The 20,926-nt window shown below is 39.4% G+C and overlaps 3 protein-coding genes across 5 annotated transcripts in view; 1 reads left to right on the forward strand and 2 right to left on the reverse strand.

Annotated features, from left to right (window-relative positions):
* wfikkn1 (WAP, follistatin/kazal, immunoglobulin, kunitz and netrin domain containing 1) lies at nucleotides 1-5,405 on the forward strand. The gene is made up of 2 exons (XM_038290717.1): nucleotides 1-472; nucleotides 3,217-5,405. The coding sequence occupies exons 1-2, from the start codon at nucleotides 224-226 to the stop codon at nucleotides 4,723-4,725; spliced, it is 1,758 nt and encodes a 585-aa protein (XP_038146645.1). The 5' UTR covers nucleotides 1-223; the 3' UTR covers nucleotides 4,726-5,405.
* On the reverse strand, nucleotides 4,811-11,613 carry mettl26 (methyltransferase like 26). The gene is made up of 6 exons (XM_038290718.1): nucleotides 11,279-11,613; nucleotides 10,941-11,103; nucleotides 6,897-6,956; nucleotides 6,747-6,814; nucleotides 5,497-5,575; nucleotides 4,811-5,393 (listed from the first exon to the last, which is right to left on the reverse strand). The coding sequence occupies exons 1-6, from the start codon at nucleotides 11,470-11,472 to the stop codon at nucleotides 5,337-5,339; spliced, it is 621 nt and encodes a 206-aa protein (XP_038146646.1). The 5' UTR covers nucleotides 11,473-11,613; the 3' UTR covers nucleotides 4,811-5,336.
* Nucleotides 11,614-12,253: 640 nt separating this feature from the next.
* The window catches only part of LOC119787108 (girdin-like), a 34,772-nt gene continuing 26,099 nt past the window's right edge, over nucleotides 12,254-20,926 (reverse strand). For 2 of the 3 annotated variants that reach the window (XM_038290739.1, XM_038290740.1), the window contains 6 exons: nucleotides 20,793-20,885; nucleotides 20,119-20,318; nucleotides 19,578-19,658; nucleotides 17,678-17,884; nucleotides 17,504-17,569; nucleotides 12,254-14,844 (listed from right to left, as the gene is read on the reverse strand). In XM_038290739.1, coding sequence (XP_038146667.1) covers nucleotides 13,808-14,844; nucleotides 17,504-17,569; nucleotides 17,678-17,884; nucleotides 19,578-19,658; nucleotides 20,119-20,318; nucleotides 20,793-20,885 — 1,684 coding nt within the window. In that variant the 3' untranslated portion in view covers nucleotides 12,254-13,807. The remainder of the gene's footprint in view (nucleotides 14,845-17,503; nucleotides 17,570-17,677; nucleotides 17,885-19,577; nucleotides 19,659-20,118; nucleotides 20,319-20,792; nucleotides 20,886-20,926) is intronic. The other variant, XM_038290742.1, reaches the window with a different exon arrangement.

Consider the following 20,926-nt stretch of genomic DNA (forward strand, 5'->3'; position numbering starts at 1 on the left):
CTGCTGCCTCCCCTCTGTCTCCCACTGTGGACAGTCTGCGTCCTCCTCCTGTCCCTCAGGGTTCTCCTCTTTGTCGCTGTGGACCTTAATTATCCGGGGAGCATATCTTAAAGCGGCCCAATTAGCACGCGCTCATTCCAAAACTCATCAAACATCACGCGCTTTTTTGTTTATTTATTTTTGTTCGTTGGAGGGATGGAATTACTGGTTGAAAACAGCCACAATGTCTGAGATATTTCTCCAACTTTTGCAATTCGGGCTGTCAAGAGACAAAAGGAGGCAAAACAAAGTGCCGTGGACGTGGACGCGCGTGTTATTGTGGGTGCTTTTGATGTGTAGTTGTGTGGATGTTTCTCTAAGTGGTGTGGCAGGATCCACGGCTGAACACGAAGGATTTTGTCCAAACAAGCTGAACTCTAATCTTTGGGTTGATGCGCAAAGCACCTGCGAGAGGGAATGCAGCGTCGATGAGGTGAGATCCCTGAAAGCAGTGAGATTATAATCTAGATTAACGTTTAGTTGATTCATTTTTGCGCTGCTTGACAGAGGCGTAGCCAGGAAATTTTAAAAAAGGGTGGCCAGGCAATAACCAATGTATACTGAGGGGTGGCCAAAAGCGGATAGGCACCAGAAACTTAGGGTCAATCTACACTGTTCCAAAAGGAAACAACAACATCCATATTTTCTAAATAAAGACAATTTTACAAATAGACGCATATATTTAAATATATCAAAATTAAAGGTGTAGTGGACAAAATTCTTTCAGTTTTGAGCTCTGTGGCGACATTTTATTAATCGTCTTACTTACCTACTTTTATTAATAATCGTTCTGCATAAAATTAATATTTACATGTACTAATATCTACTTAAAATGGATTATTGTTAAAGTAGTTATTTATCTCTGATTTTATTGAAGAATCCTAGACAACTTGCAGAGACATAATTTTCTCTTTACCCCATATGACACAAAATCTAGTTCTGAAAGGAGCATGATTTCTATATTTATCTTTAATGTTAGTATATTGATGCGCATAATTAACCACACTGTTTTTGTTGTAAGGTTATTGTTTAAATATAGAAAATTAAAATGTAAAATAAGTTAGACCATTCCATTTGAGAGTATACCGTCTGTATTAAAGGGAGAAAATGGTAGGGGTGGCCACAGATTGGGTAAGGGTGGCCATGACCACCCCTGGCCCCCCATCTAGCTCCGCTGCTGCTGCTCCACAATAGAAAAAAAGAAAAAATTCCAAGGTTTGTTAAAGGCCTGCTTTTTCCTCTGACATTTTACTCCCACAAACGAGGGGAAGTGAAAGGAGAATCCAAATATTAACCCATTAACACTTCCGAGGCTTCCTGAGCTGGTTGAGGTACAAATACATTTGGGGCTAAATCACCAAGTTCCTTGTCAAGGCGCAAAATTATTGGCTTAATTTTGTTGTCCCTTTAAATCTGCTAATAACAATAGTTGTCATTGCAAGTACAAATTACCAGATGGTGAATAGAGATCTGTCTAGGGACAAAATAGTCAAAAAAATAATCCTGATCATATTTATTTAAACAACACTTTAGGAACTAAATACTTGGGAGTGGTATGGTAGCATACCAGGAAATTGGATCCTAAGTTGGCTTCCAACCTTTAGCATTTTAGACAACTTTACCATTATCAGGTGGGGGCAACTAGTGCTGCAATCGCAAAAACCATTATGCTGATTATGAAAGTTGAATTCCTCATACATGCCCCATATGTCTATTCATGGTAATTGCAAATGAAAAGAAACTAGAGCTGCACATCATCTTAAATGGAAATCATCTTTAAAACTGCATTTCTGCACATGGTGATTTTGCATCTCCACTTTGAATTCAACTTATTGTGCAGATCATGTTGCTTTATTTGTGCAGATGCACATGTACTCTTATCCAAAAAAAAATTCATTAATTCCATCCCTGCAAACACTCATATTGCAATGCTGTTTAATTGTGCAGCCTTTAAAAATACTTCTTAGTATGAGCTGACATAGATGCATATACAGTATAGGTGTGGCTAACCAAACTAAATGAGAATAACTAGCGCTTGGCCATGAGTATTCACCTTTGAAAACTAATGACCTCCAGCTTCACCTCCTGAAGCAAGAAACCACCAACAGGTCTGTCAGTATTTGATGGCTGCTATTCCTCTGTTGAACAAGTAATTCAGCAACAAACATTAAAATAAAAAAAAGCATCACACAATTTATATAGTCTTATTTGCATATCTGAAAATTTTAAAAACAAAGGTCTAGTCTTAGCTCTAGAAAAACAATTTTTTTCAGTAATTTAGCTTCATACTAAATACTTTACTTAACCACAGCGTGTTGTACATCAGTGATACAACTGAGCAACAAGTAAATAAAAATCTATAAAGAATGAACACAATAAATTAAAAAAATAAATCTCAATTTCAATAATTTTTATTAAAGTACCGGTAAGTATATTAGAACAGGACAACACAGACACACAAAGGACAATTAGGCATACACATACTGATATTGAAAGGAAAATTCACAGAGACCAATTAATCATGAATTTCTCTAGCTATATAAAAAATCTATATAACATTTTGATTATTTAAAATATATCAGTAAACATAACAGAAACTGTGAGATGTAGACTTCTTTAAACTGAGTTGACTGAATAATACTGACGACATAAAAAAAATAGGCTACTACTTTTCTATAGGAGGTCCTGCAATTGAAACATATGTTAAAAGGGCCTGATGCAGCCAAATATACACAGAAATTAGTAAATGTTTGTACAACTTTATTTTCTGAGAGAAAAAATAAAAAATAAAGATGAAGCTTGAACTGTGCCATTTATTTTTACCTATTTCCTCACTTTTTGTGTGGTCATGCTAAAGACCCACTTGTTTCTGTAGACAGGAGAGGCTGCAAGTAGCACAGCATTCTAGAACATTCCATGAAAAAAAACATGATGCATATTTTATATTATAGACCTGTGCTTCACAAGGGTAAAAACAATTCTTAAAACACTAAATTCACGTTTACGTGTTAAGCAGTAGACCTTTGTGTAAAGTTTTAAAGTAATGTAGCTTTATCTGTTGCTAATTTTCATTTTATTTGCATGGAAAATCTGCTTATCATACATTTGTACATATATATTTTTTTAATCTATTAAACTGGCTTTTTGAATGCTGATCTGAATTTTCTGTCTGCTCAGGACTGCGCAGAACATGAGAAATGCTGCACCAATGTGTGTGGCCTCAATAGCTGTGTTTCTGCACGTTTCTCTGATGGCACCCCTGCTCAGCCGGGTGGGAAGGAAGGAGACAGTGGAGATAATTCCTCCATTGCAACCTGTGATGGTTTCATCTGCAGCCAGCAGGGGGCGACCTGTGACATCTGGGATGGACAGCCCATCTGTAAGTGCCAGGACCGCTGTGAGAAAGAGCCCTACTTTACCTGTGCGTCGGACGGCCTCACTTACTTCAACCGCTGCTACATGGACGCAGAAGCCTGCATCAGGGGAGTGACTTTGACTGTGATCCCTTGCCGTTTCTACCTCGCTGGTCCACATACGAGTCCTTTTCCTCTAGATACAACAGTTTCTCCAACCCCCACATCCTCCCAGGAGGACCCAATGCCTCCAACGCTGTACTCTAACCCTCACCATCAATCCATCTATGTCGGAGGCACAGTTAGCTTTCACTGCAATGTGATCGGCGTTCCAAGGCCTGATGTGACGTGGGAGAAGCAGAGCGAAAGGCGTGAGCGGCTAGTCATGAGGCCAGACCAGATGTATGGGAATGTAGTCATAACCAACATTGGACAGCTAGTGGTGTACAATGCCCAGGTCTGGGACACCGGCCTATACACATGTATCGCAAGGAACTCTGTCGGAGTTCTCCAAGCAGACTACCCGCTGTCTGTTATCCGCCGAGCGGATGATTTTTCAGAGGATCCTGAGTTGCCCATGGGGCGACCGTTCTCTCCAGCAGACTGCCTGGCTGAGGTTGACACTAAAGTCTGCAGCGGGGAGCGTCACGTGGACTGGTATTACGACAGCAAGCTGGGCTCCTGCATGACCTTCAGCAGTGGCGGCTGCGACGACAGTCGTAATCGTTTTGAGACGTACGAGGAATGCAAGGCGTCCTGTCAGAGAGAGGGAATGGGGATCTGCTCCCTGCCAGCGGTTCAAGGTCCGTGCAAAAACTGGGAGGCCCGCTGGGCCTGGAATTCCTTGATGAAACAGTGCCAGCCGTTTGCTTACGGCGGATGCCAGGGAAATGCCAATAGCTTTCGCACTAAAAAGGAATGTGAGGCAAACTGTCCGCAGGCCAAACGGAAACCATGCAGGACTTGTCGGATGAGGGGGAAAATGATGCCCACCTTGTGCCGCAGCGACTTCGCCATCGTTGGGCGGCTAATGGAGCTCATCGAGGACCTCGATTCTGGTTTGGCTCGCTTTAGCCTGGACGAGGTACTGAGGGATGAAAAGATGGGCCTAACTTTCTTCAACACTAAAAACTTGGAGGTGACCATCATCAAGATCGACTGGAGCTGTCCCTGTCCCAACATCACCATGGAGCACAACCCCTTGTTGGTGATGGGTATGGTGCAGGATGGCATGGCTATCATCCAGCCAGACAGCTACGTGAAAGCCATAACTGAAAGAAGGCTCCGCAGGCTCAGGGATGCCATCAATAAAAAAGCATGTGAGAAATTGTAGAGAATGATAGGACACAGTTGCAGATATTACAGTCTTCAAGAATATAAGTGACTACACAATATTATTTAAAGTAAGAGATCAGATGTAGGTAGTCCAAGAGAGTTTTTATTACATTCAGGATATTGTGAGCTATTTATGCAGAGTTATAATGCTATTTTAAACATTACATTGATTACAAATAAAAAAAGATATGCTGATTAAAATCAATTCTGTAACATCCGGATTAGGACCCTTCCATATCAGCGGTAGTCTGTTTATGTTATGTGCTCTTAAAAACATTTTTGAGTGTATTGCTCGTATAGTCACATCTTTTGTTGTGTGATGTACATTTTCTAATATGTACTTCTAAATAGCACTTATGCTTAGTAACTAATATAACAGCTAAGTCTTAGGGTAGAAACAGTACATATTGATGTAAGGGTTTAACTGTGCAATACATGATAGTAGTTTGCCGTAAATAATACCAGATTAAATAAATGAGTGTCAAGTTGTTATGATCCCATGTGTTTGTTATGCAGGCAACATATGTTATTCAGGCAACAATTAGATGATTTAAGTAGAAGTTAAGGTGTTTAGACCGCCCTGCTTCTTAGAAGGATCACCTGGACAGCTCACACCAAACTCTCTTTTCTGAACAGGAGACATTTATTGTTTGCTGGCATTTCCACCTAAAAACAAAAACAAAAAAAACCCAAAACATTTTCTTTTAGTTTAAAAACAGACATTTGATTTAGCTTTCAGTTTCTTTCTTTCAATTCTGCAAATACTTACTATTTTCTCCAGGAATAAACCATTTTTTTGTGCCACTGAATCGAGAAATGAGATATCCTTCAAGCCCCATTCTGGATTCCTGCGAGATTAAATATTAAGTTAAAGCAAGCCCTACATGTTTTAAGAAAGTTGTTTCTAAACTACAGTTGGTTAGATACAAGCGACAAATCTATAGAGAGAGAAGAGAGTACTAAAGAGGATTTTTTTTAATATTCTGACTAATAATGATTTTAAAGTATGACTTTAGGTAATCTGTTTTTGCTAATTGTTTGGTAACTTTTGTGATACATTTTTAATTTCAAACCAATGTTCTTCTATTCTGAACAGTGCATGTATACTGAGATAATTAGCGTGGCATTCAGAGTCCTGCTATGCCATGAACAGTGATGTTACTTTACTAATGCTTAAACTGTTTTTTATTTTCTTTATATAAACTGACCATGTGGGAACAAACTTTCAAAGCTCTGTCTATGAGTGCCCCCAAGTGGTCTGATAATTGTAAAACAATAAGAAAGTCGGTCAAGAATCCAGCATACCAGTTTGAGTAAATCAAATTCTCAAGTACTGCATGAGATTTTATAGAATCATTATTGGCTCACTGCTGTGACCTCCAAGTAGGAGGCTCATTAATTACATTACTGTGGTGCACGTGCAGTATACATGATGTTTAAAAGCTAAAATCCTCCTGCTTTACAGCTTAACTCATAATCAACTTGCATAATTTTATAGAAAGGTAAAGTTGGAGCTCCTTAATCTCCCATGGCATTATTTTTTACCCCCACAGCAATGAAGCAAAAGCAGAGGAATGCAGAAATGCAAGGGAGAAATGAGGATAGTTTTTGATGGATTCTGGCCAAGAATCATAAGCCTTCAAATGTGTTATAATTACTTTCTTCAGATGTATTTAGGCCAAAATAAATTGAATTATACACATTATGTAAGTTTGTCAAATTTAATACAATTAAGTTATACATAAGGCGGTAAAGATTTGGGCTGCATGGTGGTTCATTTTGTAGCACTTGTAGTCCTTGAAACAACGAGGTCTGTATGTCTCTGTGTGGTCTTAGGTGACTATTGATTGAATAATTACAGAAAAAACTCAACTTCAAAGAAATATACTTTGGTACACAATGGTTGAAATTAGTGTTTAAATGGAGGAAATTTACAGCTTTCTTTTTATTATGCATTTTGCAACAAGCTAATCACAAAGTGAAAGTGCATTTATTTCAATAAACAACAGACCACCTTACCTCTGCCTTAGACTATAGTCAAAGTCCACATTGCTTTGGGGGGTGATCTGTCCGTTTACTGCATACGGCTGAGAGAGTATCCAAAAACCTTTATTAATCGTTAGGGGTCATGAGCGGTTCTACTAAAGGCATGAAATGTTTTTCACTTACCCCGTATGTCAACAGAAGACCCTGTGGCTTCAGCAGCACTCCAGCCCCTTTGAATAGACCCTAGATGAGAGCAGTGAGGCCTTTAGGCTACTGGAATTACATCACATGAAGTGGAGGCAGGAAAATGGAAAACCACTAAAACCTTCTTGTGGAGAGCTGCCTCCAGTTAATATCTGAGAACTCGGATCTGAAGAGCTGCAAAGCAAATATGCTCAAGGGGAGCTTTATTCTTTTCGTGACTTAATCATTTAGCCAAACCAGGTCAGTTTATTAAAAGATAAAAAAAATACCATGCACAATTTAAAACACTAAATACAACCTCTCTTCTACTGCAATATTATATTCAGGTCTCCTTTGAAACAGAGGTTGTTAATCTCAGTGGTGACTTTCTTGGAGAAATAAAGGCTTATTAAAGGGATCATAGAATGAAAAACCGAGTTTACATTGTCGTAGATAAATAACGATAGTTCAGTGGGTGAAATGGACGTAGAGAGAAGTTCAAACCCCATCGATACCTCTTTTCTCTGCAAATCTCACAATTCTAAACTTCCACCATAAAACGGGCGAATCCAAACGAAGCCCCGAGTTGTACCTGTGGTAAAACGTGCAGCTTTACAGCAGCCTGATGTAAGGCCATTGGTGTCAACAGCCACACACTGCATCTTTCATTTGGAGGTCTATGGCTTGGCGAAGCTAATAACCCCTTTTTTAAAGGAGGAAAGGAAGAAAAAACAAGGGTCAGATAGGAAAGGGCTCACAGATAAGAGAATTTGGGTACAAAGTTTTTTTTCTTTGTGGCGAGACCTCAAAGCAAAGCCTGGATGCTAAACTGATGCAGACCAAAACTGCTAACCTCTGTTAGTGTTACCATTGTGACTCTAGAGTAATTTTCGGGGTTCCATTATAAAACATGGAGAGGCTTAATCACCTTATGAGCTCAGAAAACCAAACAAAAAAACAGTTTAACCTAAACGCAGACTTACACCTAACTGATTTGTAAAGTGATGGTGTAGTGGTTTGAGCAGTGCTTGTGCTCTGAGAAGGGTGCAAGTACCCGGTTTGATCCCTAAAGCTTGCACTCTGGGTTCCTGAGCAAAACCCTTAACCCCACAATGCTCCCGGGCGCCACACAATGGCAGCCCACTGCTCCCCAAGGGGCGGGGTCAAATGCAGAGAGTGAATTTCCCCATTGTGGGACAATAACGGGATTTTCATCAGAACTTATATTTTCATCGTAATTAAACAGAAAAACAAAAAACAGCCCAAATGAATCAATCATGTACATTAAATTTGTAAAAAAAAAAAAAAAGAGAAAGAAGTAAAGGACAATAAAAATGAAATGATAAAAAAAACATATACTAAAGCTGTGTGTTTTTTGACATAGAGCTGCCCTACATCTGGAGTTTAAATGGAAGCCAATAATCCCCATGTCCCTTTAAACCCATAAATCATCCTTTAAAGTCTTAATCTGCCTAAAGACCAAACCTCTCCAGTAAAAAAAAAAAAGCATGAAATACTTCTATAAGATAATATAACATGAAAATGTAAAAGAATAGCTACTATTTTCAAGAATAAATAAGCCCTAAATGGTTGTTTTTGCTCATACAAACGGGGCCTTTTGGGTGCCATCTTTATGTCAGTTTGAAAATTGTAACCTTTTTGGGGTTAACTCGTTAAATTTTGCAATATCTGGCCTAAAACTGCCTTAGTGTTGACCTATATGATTTGAAGAGTTCCTGTGGCTGTTGAGCTTTCCTATTGGTTCAAAAGTAAATGTCTCCATTCCAGCCAAGTGCTTGGATATAACAGTGCTCCCGATTTACCTCAGAGTTTGGAAATGGGAGCGATGTAATCTCAGAAGTGGTAGAACTCAGTTTTATGCTTGTGGATGTCCATCTATGGACATTATAACCCACATGGTTATAGCCAGAACATTGACAAAAAATCACTCTTCTATGTGTTGCTTCAACTTCAGAGTATAAAAAGAACACACCATTTCCCTCAAACTTCAATTCATGTGGAGCCAGGAGTTGAATTGAATTTTTCAGGTGAGCATTTCCTCACCTGTTAGTGTGGTGTTTTATTTTAGGTACTTGGACTATGTAGTCATGTTAGATTCACTGCTGCTTTCCCTCATCCCGTTCACACCACCGATTAACTCCCTCCACTCGTCCCCACACTTGGCCATTCCGCTCAGTGTATCTTAGTACTGCCTGCTTTGGTGGAAGTTTTCAAAATCTGTCTGGGGGTGAGGTTATTTTACAGGAAATAGAGTAATAAATGATGAAATAATTATATTCCCTTTTTCGAACGAAAAAATCATATTTATTTACGGACAATATAATTAATTACATATTTATTAAATAAATTCTGTATTTCCAGTTTTAATAAATTAAAGACGCATTTAAATCATTATTTCACAATTTATTCAGTTACACCTGTCATTTAAATCCCATATCAAAGGGGTTTCTAGAATTTCATGAGGCAGATATTTTAGTTATCAGGCTCCTCTCCTGTGGAACCAACTACCAGTTTTAGTCTGTGAGGCAGACACCCTGTCTACTTTTAAGACTAGGCTTAAAACTTTCCTTTTTGATAAAGCTTATAGATAGAGTAGCTCAGGTTATCCTGAGGTATCTCAATAGTTATGTTGCTATATGGTTAGACTGCTGGAGGACATATGGACCTCTTTTCGTCATGCTATCTCTATTCTCAGACTCTGGAGAATTTTTTTGTTCAATCTCTAAAATTATGCTCTCTGTTTTTTCTTATAGTAGCTTAAAATTTGGTCTGTTCCTGTTTGACTGTGAGACCATTTTGTAGAAAAATATCAGCTGTTCTGCTGCCATCAACACCATTGCTTATAGATGTTGGAGATCTGCCTGTTTTTTCTCTGACTGTGACTAACTGGATGTATTCAATTCAGTTTATTTATATAGCGCCAATTTGCAACACATGTACTCTCTTTCATCCTCTGACATGGGACCTGACTCGGAGCTCGTCTGCCTGGCTTTGTGTTTCCTGGACGGGGCCGCCTATTGACCCGGTCGACAGTTGCCTTTTGTATCTCTGCTTCAGACTCATTGAACCCCTGTTGGCCTCGGCAGATGGCTGCTCACACTGAGCCTGGCTCTGCTGGATGTTTCTTCCTGTGTAAAAATACAGTTTTCCTTCCCACTGTCGCTACAAGAAATCAGCTGGTTTTCCTTAGATAGAAAACTTTGAATCAATCTGACTGTACGATCTGGTTGAACTGTCTCTGCCTTGATTAAGGCTATGTTGACACTGCAGGCCTTACGATTTTTTTGTGAAATACCTTTTTTTTTTTTTTGTGTTGCCGTTGACATTTCCAAATATATGCAACCTGTATGTCTACAGGACTGTATGACTGCAGTCATACAACACAAGTGTCCCGCTTGCGTAGTAGAGCAGGCAATGACGTCACAGGCCTGTGTGCTCTGTGTTTACGGAAGTAAACGTGGATGGTAGCGCTGGAGCGCATCTAGCGATCTTTCATAACCATAAAAAACACAATCTTCTCAAGATGGTTAAACATAAATATCGCTCTCCGCATCTTCATTCACCATTTGTCTGGTACTAATGGTGTTCAGGTCGGACGAATGTGACCTGGCCGTTCAGACATATTTGAAAAGATCAGATTCGTATTAGAATCAGGACCAAATAGCCAAGTGGCCTGGGTCGCATCGGAACAAATTGGATCTGTGTTGTTCAGACTGTCATTAAAAGATCAGATCCAGGTTGCATATGGTCCAAAAAAATCAGATTTGGGTCACTTCAGGCTGCAGTGTGAATGTAGCTTATATGTGTTGTGAATTGGCGCTATATAAATAAACTGAATTGTAGTATAAAGTATAGTATAAAGGCACCCGTTATCCTCCATACTCATCAGCCTTAATCATTCAACATCCAAAACGCCTTAGTTATAAAAAAAAAAAGAAGAAAAAAAAAGTTTCTATGTATTGAGTGTTAAACAATCTCTGTATTTTATGGACATAAGAAGCTAAAATAATTGAGCCGCCTGACCTCAGTGCAGGATAATGGAGAAATATGAATCATGTTGATGTTGAGGACCAGGTCAAGGCTTTCAGGCTGAATCCCCCCCCAGCACTGGTGGGGCTGGGAAGCATCCAGATGGATGGCAGGCTTCACATTGTGCAGCTGGTAGTGAGCTCTGTAGGCTTCTATACTGAAAGTAGAACGCACACATTTACAATGATACACAAAGCACCGATTAGATCAACGGAAAATGACTTTTCAAAACTCACTGGCGGTTTGTTTTAACAATTAGATAGACTATAATACATGAACAACACCTGTAGGGTATTTATAACCCACATATTACAGTATATAGCTGTGCTTACCTGACTAGAGACTGGCAGTCATACTCAGAAGGTTGCCAAATTATATTCCTCAAAGCCTTTGCGAAGTGAACGACATGCTGCCCGGTGCCGGAAGATATCTCCAGAGCCTGCAGGGCTCTCTCATGGTTTACACTCTCCCGAAGCACCGACAGGATAGGTTCCTTGTTCCTCTCTGCGGCGGCGGCGTTCAGCATCGTGCCAAAGCCCGGGAACAAGCGCTGAGTTGTTCGATAGAGTTTATGTAACCACTCCAGTTGGCCGAGCGGCGATGTACCCCACACAAAAACACCCACGAACCTGTAGGTTTTACGTTTGAATTGGTCACTTCCGCATTTGGTCACGTGCGAGGTGTAAAAGCCAATCAGAATGTGGGGGGGCGGACACGAGGACTTGAGAGTAAAAACACCAATTTGTAACCTATTTTTATGTTTTTATTATAGGAAAATACCATCCAGATGCACATTTTATCACAAATAAACTGTTATAAGAGGTTGCAAGTAATACTTTAGGAAGGGAGACAGAACATTTAATGAGGTTGTACAAAAGAAGAAAAAAAAATCAGTTCAAAGGATAGTCACAAAAAGTTAAGGTAAAATAAAATATTTATATAAAATAACAATTACAATAAATAAAAATAAAAATCAGAAAGTGTAAATTGTTCTTTTCTGTTTAGTCGTGGAACCTGGAAATATGAGTTGGGTTCTTAAGCAGTTAATTAATTCAACGCTTTGTTGATACCTGTCAACAAAAGGTTTTCGTACACATGTACTCTAGCTATTGCACATTATTCTTCAAGTGCAGATGTTTTATTTCAAATAAAAAGATAAATAATAATAAATGCAAATCTCTCAAAAAATATTAAATTTTACCTTATCTTAATACTTTCTAAAAATGCTGGAGGGATGCTGGAGGTTTTGTGGATTCCCATTTTGCAACTTTGAACTTTTATTTGTTTTCCACTGGTCTGATTTCAGGAGAAATGGTGATGCTTCTGCAAGATGTTTCGTACTGACTAAAAGTCCCTTATTACAGCAAAGGAACTGGGTGTTGTAACTCCAAATCAATAATATCTAACAGCAGGAGTTTACTTTGAGTTTTTTGGGTTTAAGGGTCTCCCATTATGCAGAATTCACATTATACAGGTTATGTGTCCAAAACCTGTGTATGAGGTTCACAAATGGGGGAAAAAAACATGTCCCTTATGATGTCATAAGGGGAAATAAGCTATCCAGAGTAGCAGCATATCCGCCAAGCTATGGTCTTCATCTAATGTATTATTCCGCTCCTCTAGCCACTTCCTTTACAAACTCAAACTTAATGTCATGGTAGCGGGTTGTGGGGGCGTGGCCTTCCAGGGGATGGCGTGTGGGGAACCAAACAGCTCATCCACACGAGGGCTGAATAAGGAGGTTTTTGGTACACGCTGTCTGGCTAATCTGAGAGGAATTTCCCAGCAAAACTTAGAAAAACATGCTCAAGGGGCTTTCTTTTTTAAAATGTACAATATTTTAGGACCTTTAATACAGTAACCTGGACGAAACAGAGCTCTGGAATAAAAGATATTTACGTTTTAAACATCAACTGGCTATCGCCAGACCCCTGAAGAGATTGCTGCCAAACTGAGCTAATAGATCAGCTATTTAATTCTGTGTTCAAACAGCAAATCAATAAAATACGAACTGGCCCAAAATGACTGGAAATCACTCCCACTTTGAAGCACCATGTTTGCTCAAATGTACGAAATGTGGAAGGGAAAGGGAGTGACACTAAGCTGTTTTCGATGCTTTAAGCTAGGTGATTTATGGCAAAAAGAGATTTGAACAACCAGTTAATCTGAAGTAGTTCTGAACAACCTCCAACTGGCAGATATTTTTTGCTATCAAATTGCCCAGTAGATCAAAGAACGGTGTTTTAAGTTATTGTCAGTACAAACACTGCTTTACGGGGGGTCAAAAATAAGTACAAAACGATTACTCTCACCATCCTCAACTGCATAATGAGATGTTTCTACAACATCTTCAAAACATTGTAAAGGGTGCAGAAGTTTTGTATTTGAGCTTCTGATGGATTATGTCATATAACATAAATGGGGCACAGAAAGCTGTGCAACACCTGTTAGTGAAAATTAAACAGTATTGCAAAAATAATGTGGTGGAGAACACTATAATCTGCTGCTATGGCTCAATGTGATTGTCTTTCCAAGTGGCAAATGAAAGCATGTTAAGTTGGGTTCATCATCTTTCCAGATTTACGACTCGAGATAAACAGAACAACACTTAGCTCCTAGTCTACTGCCTGAATACATAAATGTGCTAGATTAAAAACAACTATAGTGCTAAATACAATAAAAAAACAAAACAAAAATAGTCTTAACGTACTTTAGCTATGCCTAATTTAAAAAAGAATTAAGGAAAAAAAAATATCTGAAAATCCATTAGGAAAAATAAACCTGATGACTTTGAAGTAACCATGAATGTATGTGTTTAGTGACTGCAAGGAGACACTGCTGTTTGAGCCCTCCTGTAAGATCTAGCATATTGCTTCGGTTTCCTTTTTTTCAGAGCTAAGCAATGTTTGTGGTGTCTTCTCAGCAGTTTCTTGTCTCTCAACGAGAGAGGTACTCCCTGAAGATGGATCAGGACAGAAGAAATGTGTGCGCATGTCAATCATATCTAGGATGGCTGTAGTGGTGAGTTCAGAATCACTGAAGATTGTGTCTGAGAACACAGAGTTAAAAGTGAAAGACGAACCAAGGGATGGCTCCTGCAAACTGGATTCATAGTGTTTTGTTGGTACAATAACTGCTGGATCCCGGGGAGGTTTGGCAGGAGGAATGGACTCCGGCTCCCTGTTTCCTGAGTCTGGGTTTCGCTCTTCCTTCTGAAACTCTATTTGCTCCAGCGTAGAGTTTTTTTCAACAGTCTGCACTTGGTCAGTTTGGAAAGTCCCCTTGCATTCACTGCCGACACTCGAGCGTCGAGAAGAACCCTCTGCTGAAGAAATCACACTGCTGGCCCGGGGGAGACTTCTAGGACACCTGAACTCTCCCAATTGTCCCTCTTTCACGAGAGGGGTCGAGAAGCAGTTCAGGCAGCCAGACATAGAGGATGATTTACCCTGAACATACAGCACTGTGATTGGGGAACAAGCAGAGGCTTGCGTTGTTTCAGCTTTCAAGCTTAACCTTTTCAGTTCTGAGTTAGTTTTTCCTGTACCGCATATGTCTGATGAGCGTCGAAACCCTTTTCCCTGACACCCCCTTTGGATGGTTTTTGTGCCTCTTGTGAGCCAGAAGTCCTGAGACAGCACTGGATCTCTTTGCCTTTGCAACCTATCTGAGTTCAGGCTATTGTCAGCTTGCATGGTGGAGGTTTGGTCCGCAGGCTGCTGCAGCTGTGAATGGGGTTGTGGGGTGGACACATCACTGGGTGGTTGATAGGAAGAGGAGTTAGGTGAGGGGGGCTTCTGGACAGGACTGCTGCCGTTTGACCAAGGCTCATTCTCTAGGCTCAGGCTCAACTCGCCGCTGCTTTCACTCCGTGCTCGAACTTGAACTGCATCCATCCCTGGAAATTCACATAGATAGAATAACTGTTACAGCTTTTAATTAATTTATAAAATTATCATAAATTGATTCAAAACATTTTACTCCTTAGACAATATATTTCTATTGGGCTTATGATATGGCACCACATTTCAGTTACAACCCAGGTAATCCCTAGTTACATGTAATAAATTGGATGCACAAATGGAACGTATAATGATAAACTTAAGAAACTGAAGTACAGGATGGCATAGAAAGCCGGTGTAGGTACCAGATCTGCTCGGGTGGTCAGATCTGCTCGGGTCCTGCACATGCCAGTGATGTTACACTACATGATTGGTGAAACGTTGCCATATGATGTAAAACATTGTGGTTGCCCAGACAACGATAATAATACCACACAGAGTCGGGAGCATCTGTAGTGTTGTGTTGTGTTTGTAGCATGTCTAACGATCGATGAAGTTTTACCTGATCGTTAACAAAACTGAAAAAAAAAATGTTTACGGTGACCAAAGTAACTGCAAGACCGTGGTGTAAAGGGGAAGAGCAGGGTAGCTTTGTGACTAGCTGCGTTCAGTAGCTAACAGGTTAGCCTCTTTTAGCTGTGCTTTTAGCTCGGTCAGTTAGCCATATTAAGCTACACTACTTTGAATTTTGTGTCAACAACAACCGTTAGTTCTCTACAAGTAGAATAACTGTTTTATTTGTCTAAAATCTCTACGAAAGACATTTTTAAGATGCCCCATTTGTCCTCCAGTGCCCTCAGATCTTAATAAAACAATGAAAATAAGCTGAGACTTTTTTGTCACCTTGTTAAATGCCAGAGCTCAGTCTTAGAGCGCACTTTCTTTTACTTTCCTTCAAGACTGACAATGATTGTGTTCTACTTTTGGCTACTTCAGATCACGAATGCAATGTAAAATAATAGCAAATATAGGTAATAATATCCTGAGACTCCAAAAGAGATTTGATCCTTAAATGCAGTTTTTCCCGAGTGGAATGGCCATATGTTGACGGGGACCCGATCTGCGGGGACCCGAGTAGATCTGGTACCTACACCGGGAATATTGCTGATATATGCCACCAACCAGCAGCAGGTCAGTTCAGACTGATGGCCTAAAAAAATTTGTATTTTTACACACGGGTCTCACAAGAAGGTCATTGACTCTAAGGTCTCCATAGAGTTGAAAAATATTCGGATAGGAGTGAAGTTTCAAATAGTTTTTATATTAAGCCTTTTTGGTATCAGCAAGAGGGCCAGTTGCAGGTGTATAAATGAAACCTTAGATTTCAACATTCACTTATAAAAACACACTGTTCTGCTTATATAACTTTAATAACATTATTGCGAAATTTTATGCACTGTACACATCGAAAGAACACATGCCTCTCCTTTATGACATGTTATACCTTTTTTGGCTCTTGATGGCAGAATAAATAGCTGTGACAGGACGGATTTGGTCGCAGGCGTTGAGCAATATTTCTACATTTCTGAATGTTCCACTTAGTGTTTTCTTAGGACAAAATCTATTAGTATACAGAACATTTCACAATAAACCATCATCAACAAGGTGATCCCCACAAGACTTGTCAAAGACTTATTTGGGAGCTAATTAACTCACTGAAACTAGTAAGTGCATTTTTTCAAATAAAACAATAATTAATACGCTCAACTAAGGTGACCTACATGATTTGTCACTGCACCAGACTCCCTAAAATAAGTTAAAACATGTTGTAGCTTGTTTAAATTCAGCTGCAGAACATTTGAACAACCCAATAAACAATTGGAAGAGTATAGTTTGGTAAGATGGGATGTCATTGCAAACCATGGTTAAAAAATGGTTCTACATGCAAGAAAAAAAAGAAAAAAAGAAAAGAAAATATCCTTATAAAGGGGTCAGAGCTTCATGATATTGGCTTTTTTTTTAGCTATAGGCACTGGTAAATGTCCGTCAGTAGAAAGGAAGATGATTAGAGAAATATTCTGGGACATCCTTTAAAAACTTGCTGATTTAACATGGCTAGAGTTCTGAGCTAGACAATTATCTAACTCTACAGCTTAGTAATTTGTCTTCACCTATTTATAGAGAAAGAAAATACAGTTGCTATAAAGCCGACTCATTTTCCTGACTATGATCTACCTTATGATTTATGGAAATAACTTAAGATGGCAGTGCATTGAAGATGTCTGCATAAACTTCCAAATTAAAGTAAAATGCTGTGGAAGAATTAAACAACATCCCATCTGAGTAATAAAGGTGACTAGTTTCACCATACAGGTTTGAAGCAGTCATTAACACCCAAGGCTTTTCTGCTAAGAATTTAACCAGTTTCAGGTGACTTGTTTAAAATGTCTTATTCCACTGTAATTTAGGGATTTATATTGGTTGATGTTTCGAAATGTGGTTGGAATTTTACTGTTAATTGGACGGTCCTGTGATCAAAAAGCATAGCATTAAATGCGTTCCATATTCAAAAATTGGCGAAGTAAATTATAATGGCCAACAGGGAGCAGCAGGGTAGAGCTTCCTCTGTCTAGTTGATGGCTTCCATGATAAGCAAAGAGATTAATTCAAAACAGGGTCATGATTGCAGTTTGAGGGATTTAGTCTAATTCCTGAGCTGGCTGCACATCTGCAGGCTGACGGAATCCTCTAAACAGGAATCAAGAAGGTTTTTACCATGGTTTGGCATCCCGTCGCCATCATCACATCCAGATTGCACAGTGCTGCCACTTGAATCTTTGTCTGTATGGAGCAAAAATAATAAATCACCACAAGGCAACAAGAACACAATTTACAGTTTCAGCTTCTATAATTAAATCTGACACAACAGCAGTTTCTGGATTCCTCTACCTGTCAGCCACTGCTCAGAAACATGTAGGCCAATGTCAGGGGTTTTGTTGCGGTGGTCAAATGGAGAAGTTGTTGGGTGATGATGATGGAGGATGGACAATGTGGAGGTACTGAGAGATGAGGTCAGCAGCTTCTCTTGGCCTTTGTCCACATTAGTGTCCTGCCTTGCTTCAAATGAGGTCAATGGGTGGGATAAGCTGCTCAAGGCTACATTGAAGGATGAAGGGGTGGTAAGGAGTGGATGAGGGGAATGGACAGACAGGCCAAACTGTTATGCATGCTAGGTCAGTTTTGCCCTCTGATCAAATGAGAAGAACAGAACTTTTGAGAGGTGATTTAGATGCAGCTGCCACCTGGAAGGGCAAAGGCATGCAGCAGCACAATGTTCCTGCAATGCAGCATTTCTTTGTTTTCTCCTGTTCTATTAAATCATGGTTAGTAGTCTCTGCTGCTAAACATAAATGGCACTCAAAGCTATAGTTATTTAGAAAATGAGTAAAGTTTTAATGAAATGAGACTAGAGGATCTGTGATGTCTTTATTACTGCTAGTTCTGGAGAATGTCCCAAAAATATCCACAACACCTGAAACTTTTATGCAGTGTTTTGGGTTACAATGACTAACTTCTTTGTATTGCTGGGATTTTCTGTATTAGGCAAAGCAAATGTATAACAATTCATATGCAACCCCAAATGCCATGTTTATGTTTGAATGACCGGACCCATGTACTTCTAGCATACACACTTGGACCAAATTGTTGGTGCCCCTAATTTAATGAAATAAAAATCCGTAAAGGTCACAGAAATAATTTGAATCTGACTAAAGAATTAATAGGTAAAATTTATGTGAGAATGATCAAATGAATATCAGACATTGCTTGTTTGGTATGTTTCAAATGAATTACTAAAAAATAACTCATAAAACAGACCTGGACAGATATGATGGTACCCTTAACTTAATATTTTGAGGCAATCACTGCAATCAAACAATTCATGTAACTGCCAGTGATACTTCTGCTCTTCTCTGCAGGTATTCTGGCCCACTCTTAATGAACAGACTTTGAAGGGTGCCTTTTCCAGGTAGCATGGTTTCAGGAGGACTTAGGTCAGAAGTCATAAGAGGCCACTTCAGAATAGTCAAATGTTTTCATCATAGCGATTCTTGGCTTTTTTTTAGCTGTGTGTTTTGAATCAATATCCTGTTGAAGACCTGTGACTGAGACCAAGCTTCCTGACACTGAGCAGAACATTTCTCTTAAATCCATTGATAGTCTGAGATTTGATTGAACCCTGCAGAGATTCAAGATACTCTGAGTCAAATGAAAGATACTCTGACTCAAATGAAGCAAAGCAGCCCCAAAGCATAACAGAGCCTCCTCCATGTTTCCTAGTAGGGACAGTGTTCTTTTTTTAATATGCTTCATTTTTCCACAAACAAACATAGAGATGATTTGCCATGCTAAAAAGATACATTTTTGTCTCATTTGTCCATAGGATGTTCTCCCAGAAACTGTGGGGCTTGCCAACATGTTGTTTTGCAAATTAAATTTTTAAATAATGGTGGCCTCCCTTGCTGGATAACATATTTTTAGAGATAACACAGAGAAGAGGGCTGAGTATGATGCACACCTCATGTTTCAGCTGTGTTATGAAACATTAAAAGCCATTTAACGTCATCCTAACAGTTCTTTGCTAACTTTTAATGGTTTAACAAATAAATAGCAATCCAATGTCAGGAGGCATGTAGTGTGATAAAGTGTTGCAAGGCACCATGTGCAATAATCAAGCACAAGATGACAGAGTAGCATAAAGAAAAAAAGGTAATTCTGAAATTATCGCTATAAAAGCCAAGTCAGAGACAGGTTAAAATGAGAGCAGGCGGCAGACACTGTTTTATCTTACACAAAGAACGACGGAAGATGGACTTGACTCTGTCTCTCTCCTTTAGCCTGTTCCTTAAACGGGGAAAGTTTTTCAGAGCGACTTTTTCAAAGCAACAGAGTGACCACAACAGACAGATGGCGGATGGGTGACAGGAGGGAAGCAGGAGAGGAAACGGATTCCAAAGGTTGACAGAGGGTAGAAATAAATCGATATAAACAACAAAAGAGACAAGAGCAGGACAGTTAGGAATATTGAAGAGAACACACACACACACACACACACAAACACACACTCACACACACACATTAAGAAAAATGAGCCGTATTCCAGGAAATTGCATGCAAGATTTACTTGATCTGAAACACACCAACTTATGCTGAGAGAAAATGTTCAGGTGAGCGTTATTCATATCTAAAGCAATAACAATGTTATAACAACTATAATAACAATTTTCCTATAACTAACAGTCAGATTTCAGTGGTTTGATTCTTTAAAATGGGAAATATCCTCTCTGACAATCGCAGGCCTGATCTGGTGAGTTTCAGACCCACATACTCACTGCTGCTACGCTGCTGTGTGGTAATGTCTCTGGCTAAAGTGGAGGCCGAACATCCAGATCCATCAAAGCTGATGAAGGAGCTATTGTCGTTGGAGCAAAGGTGGTGCTCCGCCGCAACCACGTGTGGGGTGTCAGGCTCGTTATCACGGCTGCTGGATTTCATCAGCTTCTTCAGTTTCTGAGTTATCCAGTTGCCACGTCTGTGATTACACATAACATAACTGTTACACAAGGTGGCAGGGTAATAGCCCTGATTGCATGTTAAATGGCAACCAGTAATAGTGGTGTTGCTCTTGATAATTGCAATGTTAACACCCACTGGCATGCACCCATGTTTTTCTTAATCTTCTTTATGTTTTCCATCATCACAATTTGCCAATTACTTGAACTTGAATGTTTTTGAATCCATATTTGAAATATAGCAAACTATGAGAAACTAAGCATCTAAGCAGTCCAGAGAGACTGTGATTTACACACATTTATATTGAGATGACGATTGCAGGTAGATGTATCATTCAGATCTATAAACCATGGAAAGCAAACCTTCCAAAATTACAAACTGAAATATTAAGCTAATAATAAAAAGCAAGAAGCTGCCAAAATCAAACATTTCTTCTGATAACGTTTAACCTAAGTATCTTGCAGAGCATGTTTCAGTAGCAGATGGTGCTTACCTGCGAGGAGGTGAGGGCTCATAGAACTTATACTGATCCATTATCTTCTCCTCCAGTTTCTCCTTCTGCCTTCTCAAGTCATTGAGCTTGTCACTGAGCAAATATGGAGACATCTTTAAGATATTATTTACATT

This window comes from Cyprinodon tularosa, unplaced genomic scaffold (assembly GCF_016077235.1).
Source record: "Cyprinodon tularosa strain WSP-4 unplaced genomic scaffold, ASM1607723v1 ctg287, whole genome shotgun sequence".
In the NCBI taxonomy this organism is placed as follows: domain Eukaryota; kingdom Metazoa; phylum Chordata; class Actinopteri; order Cyprinodontiformes; family Cyprinodontidae; genus Cyprinodon; species Cyprinodon tularosa.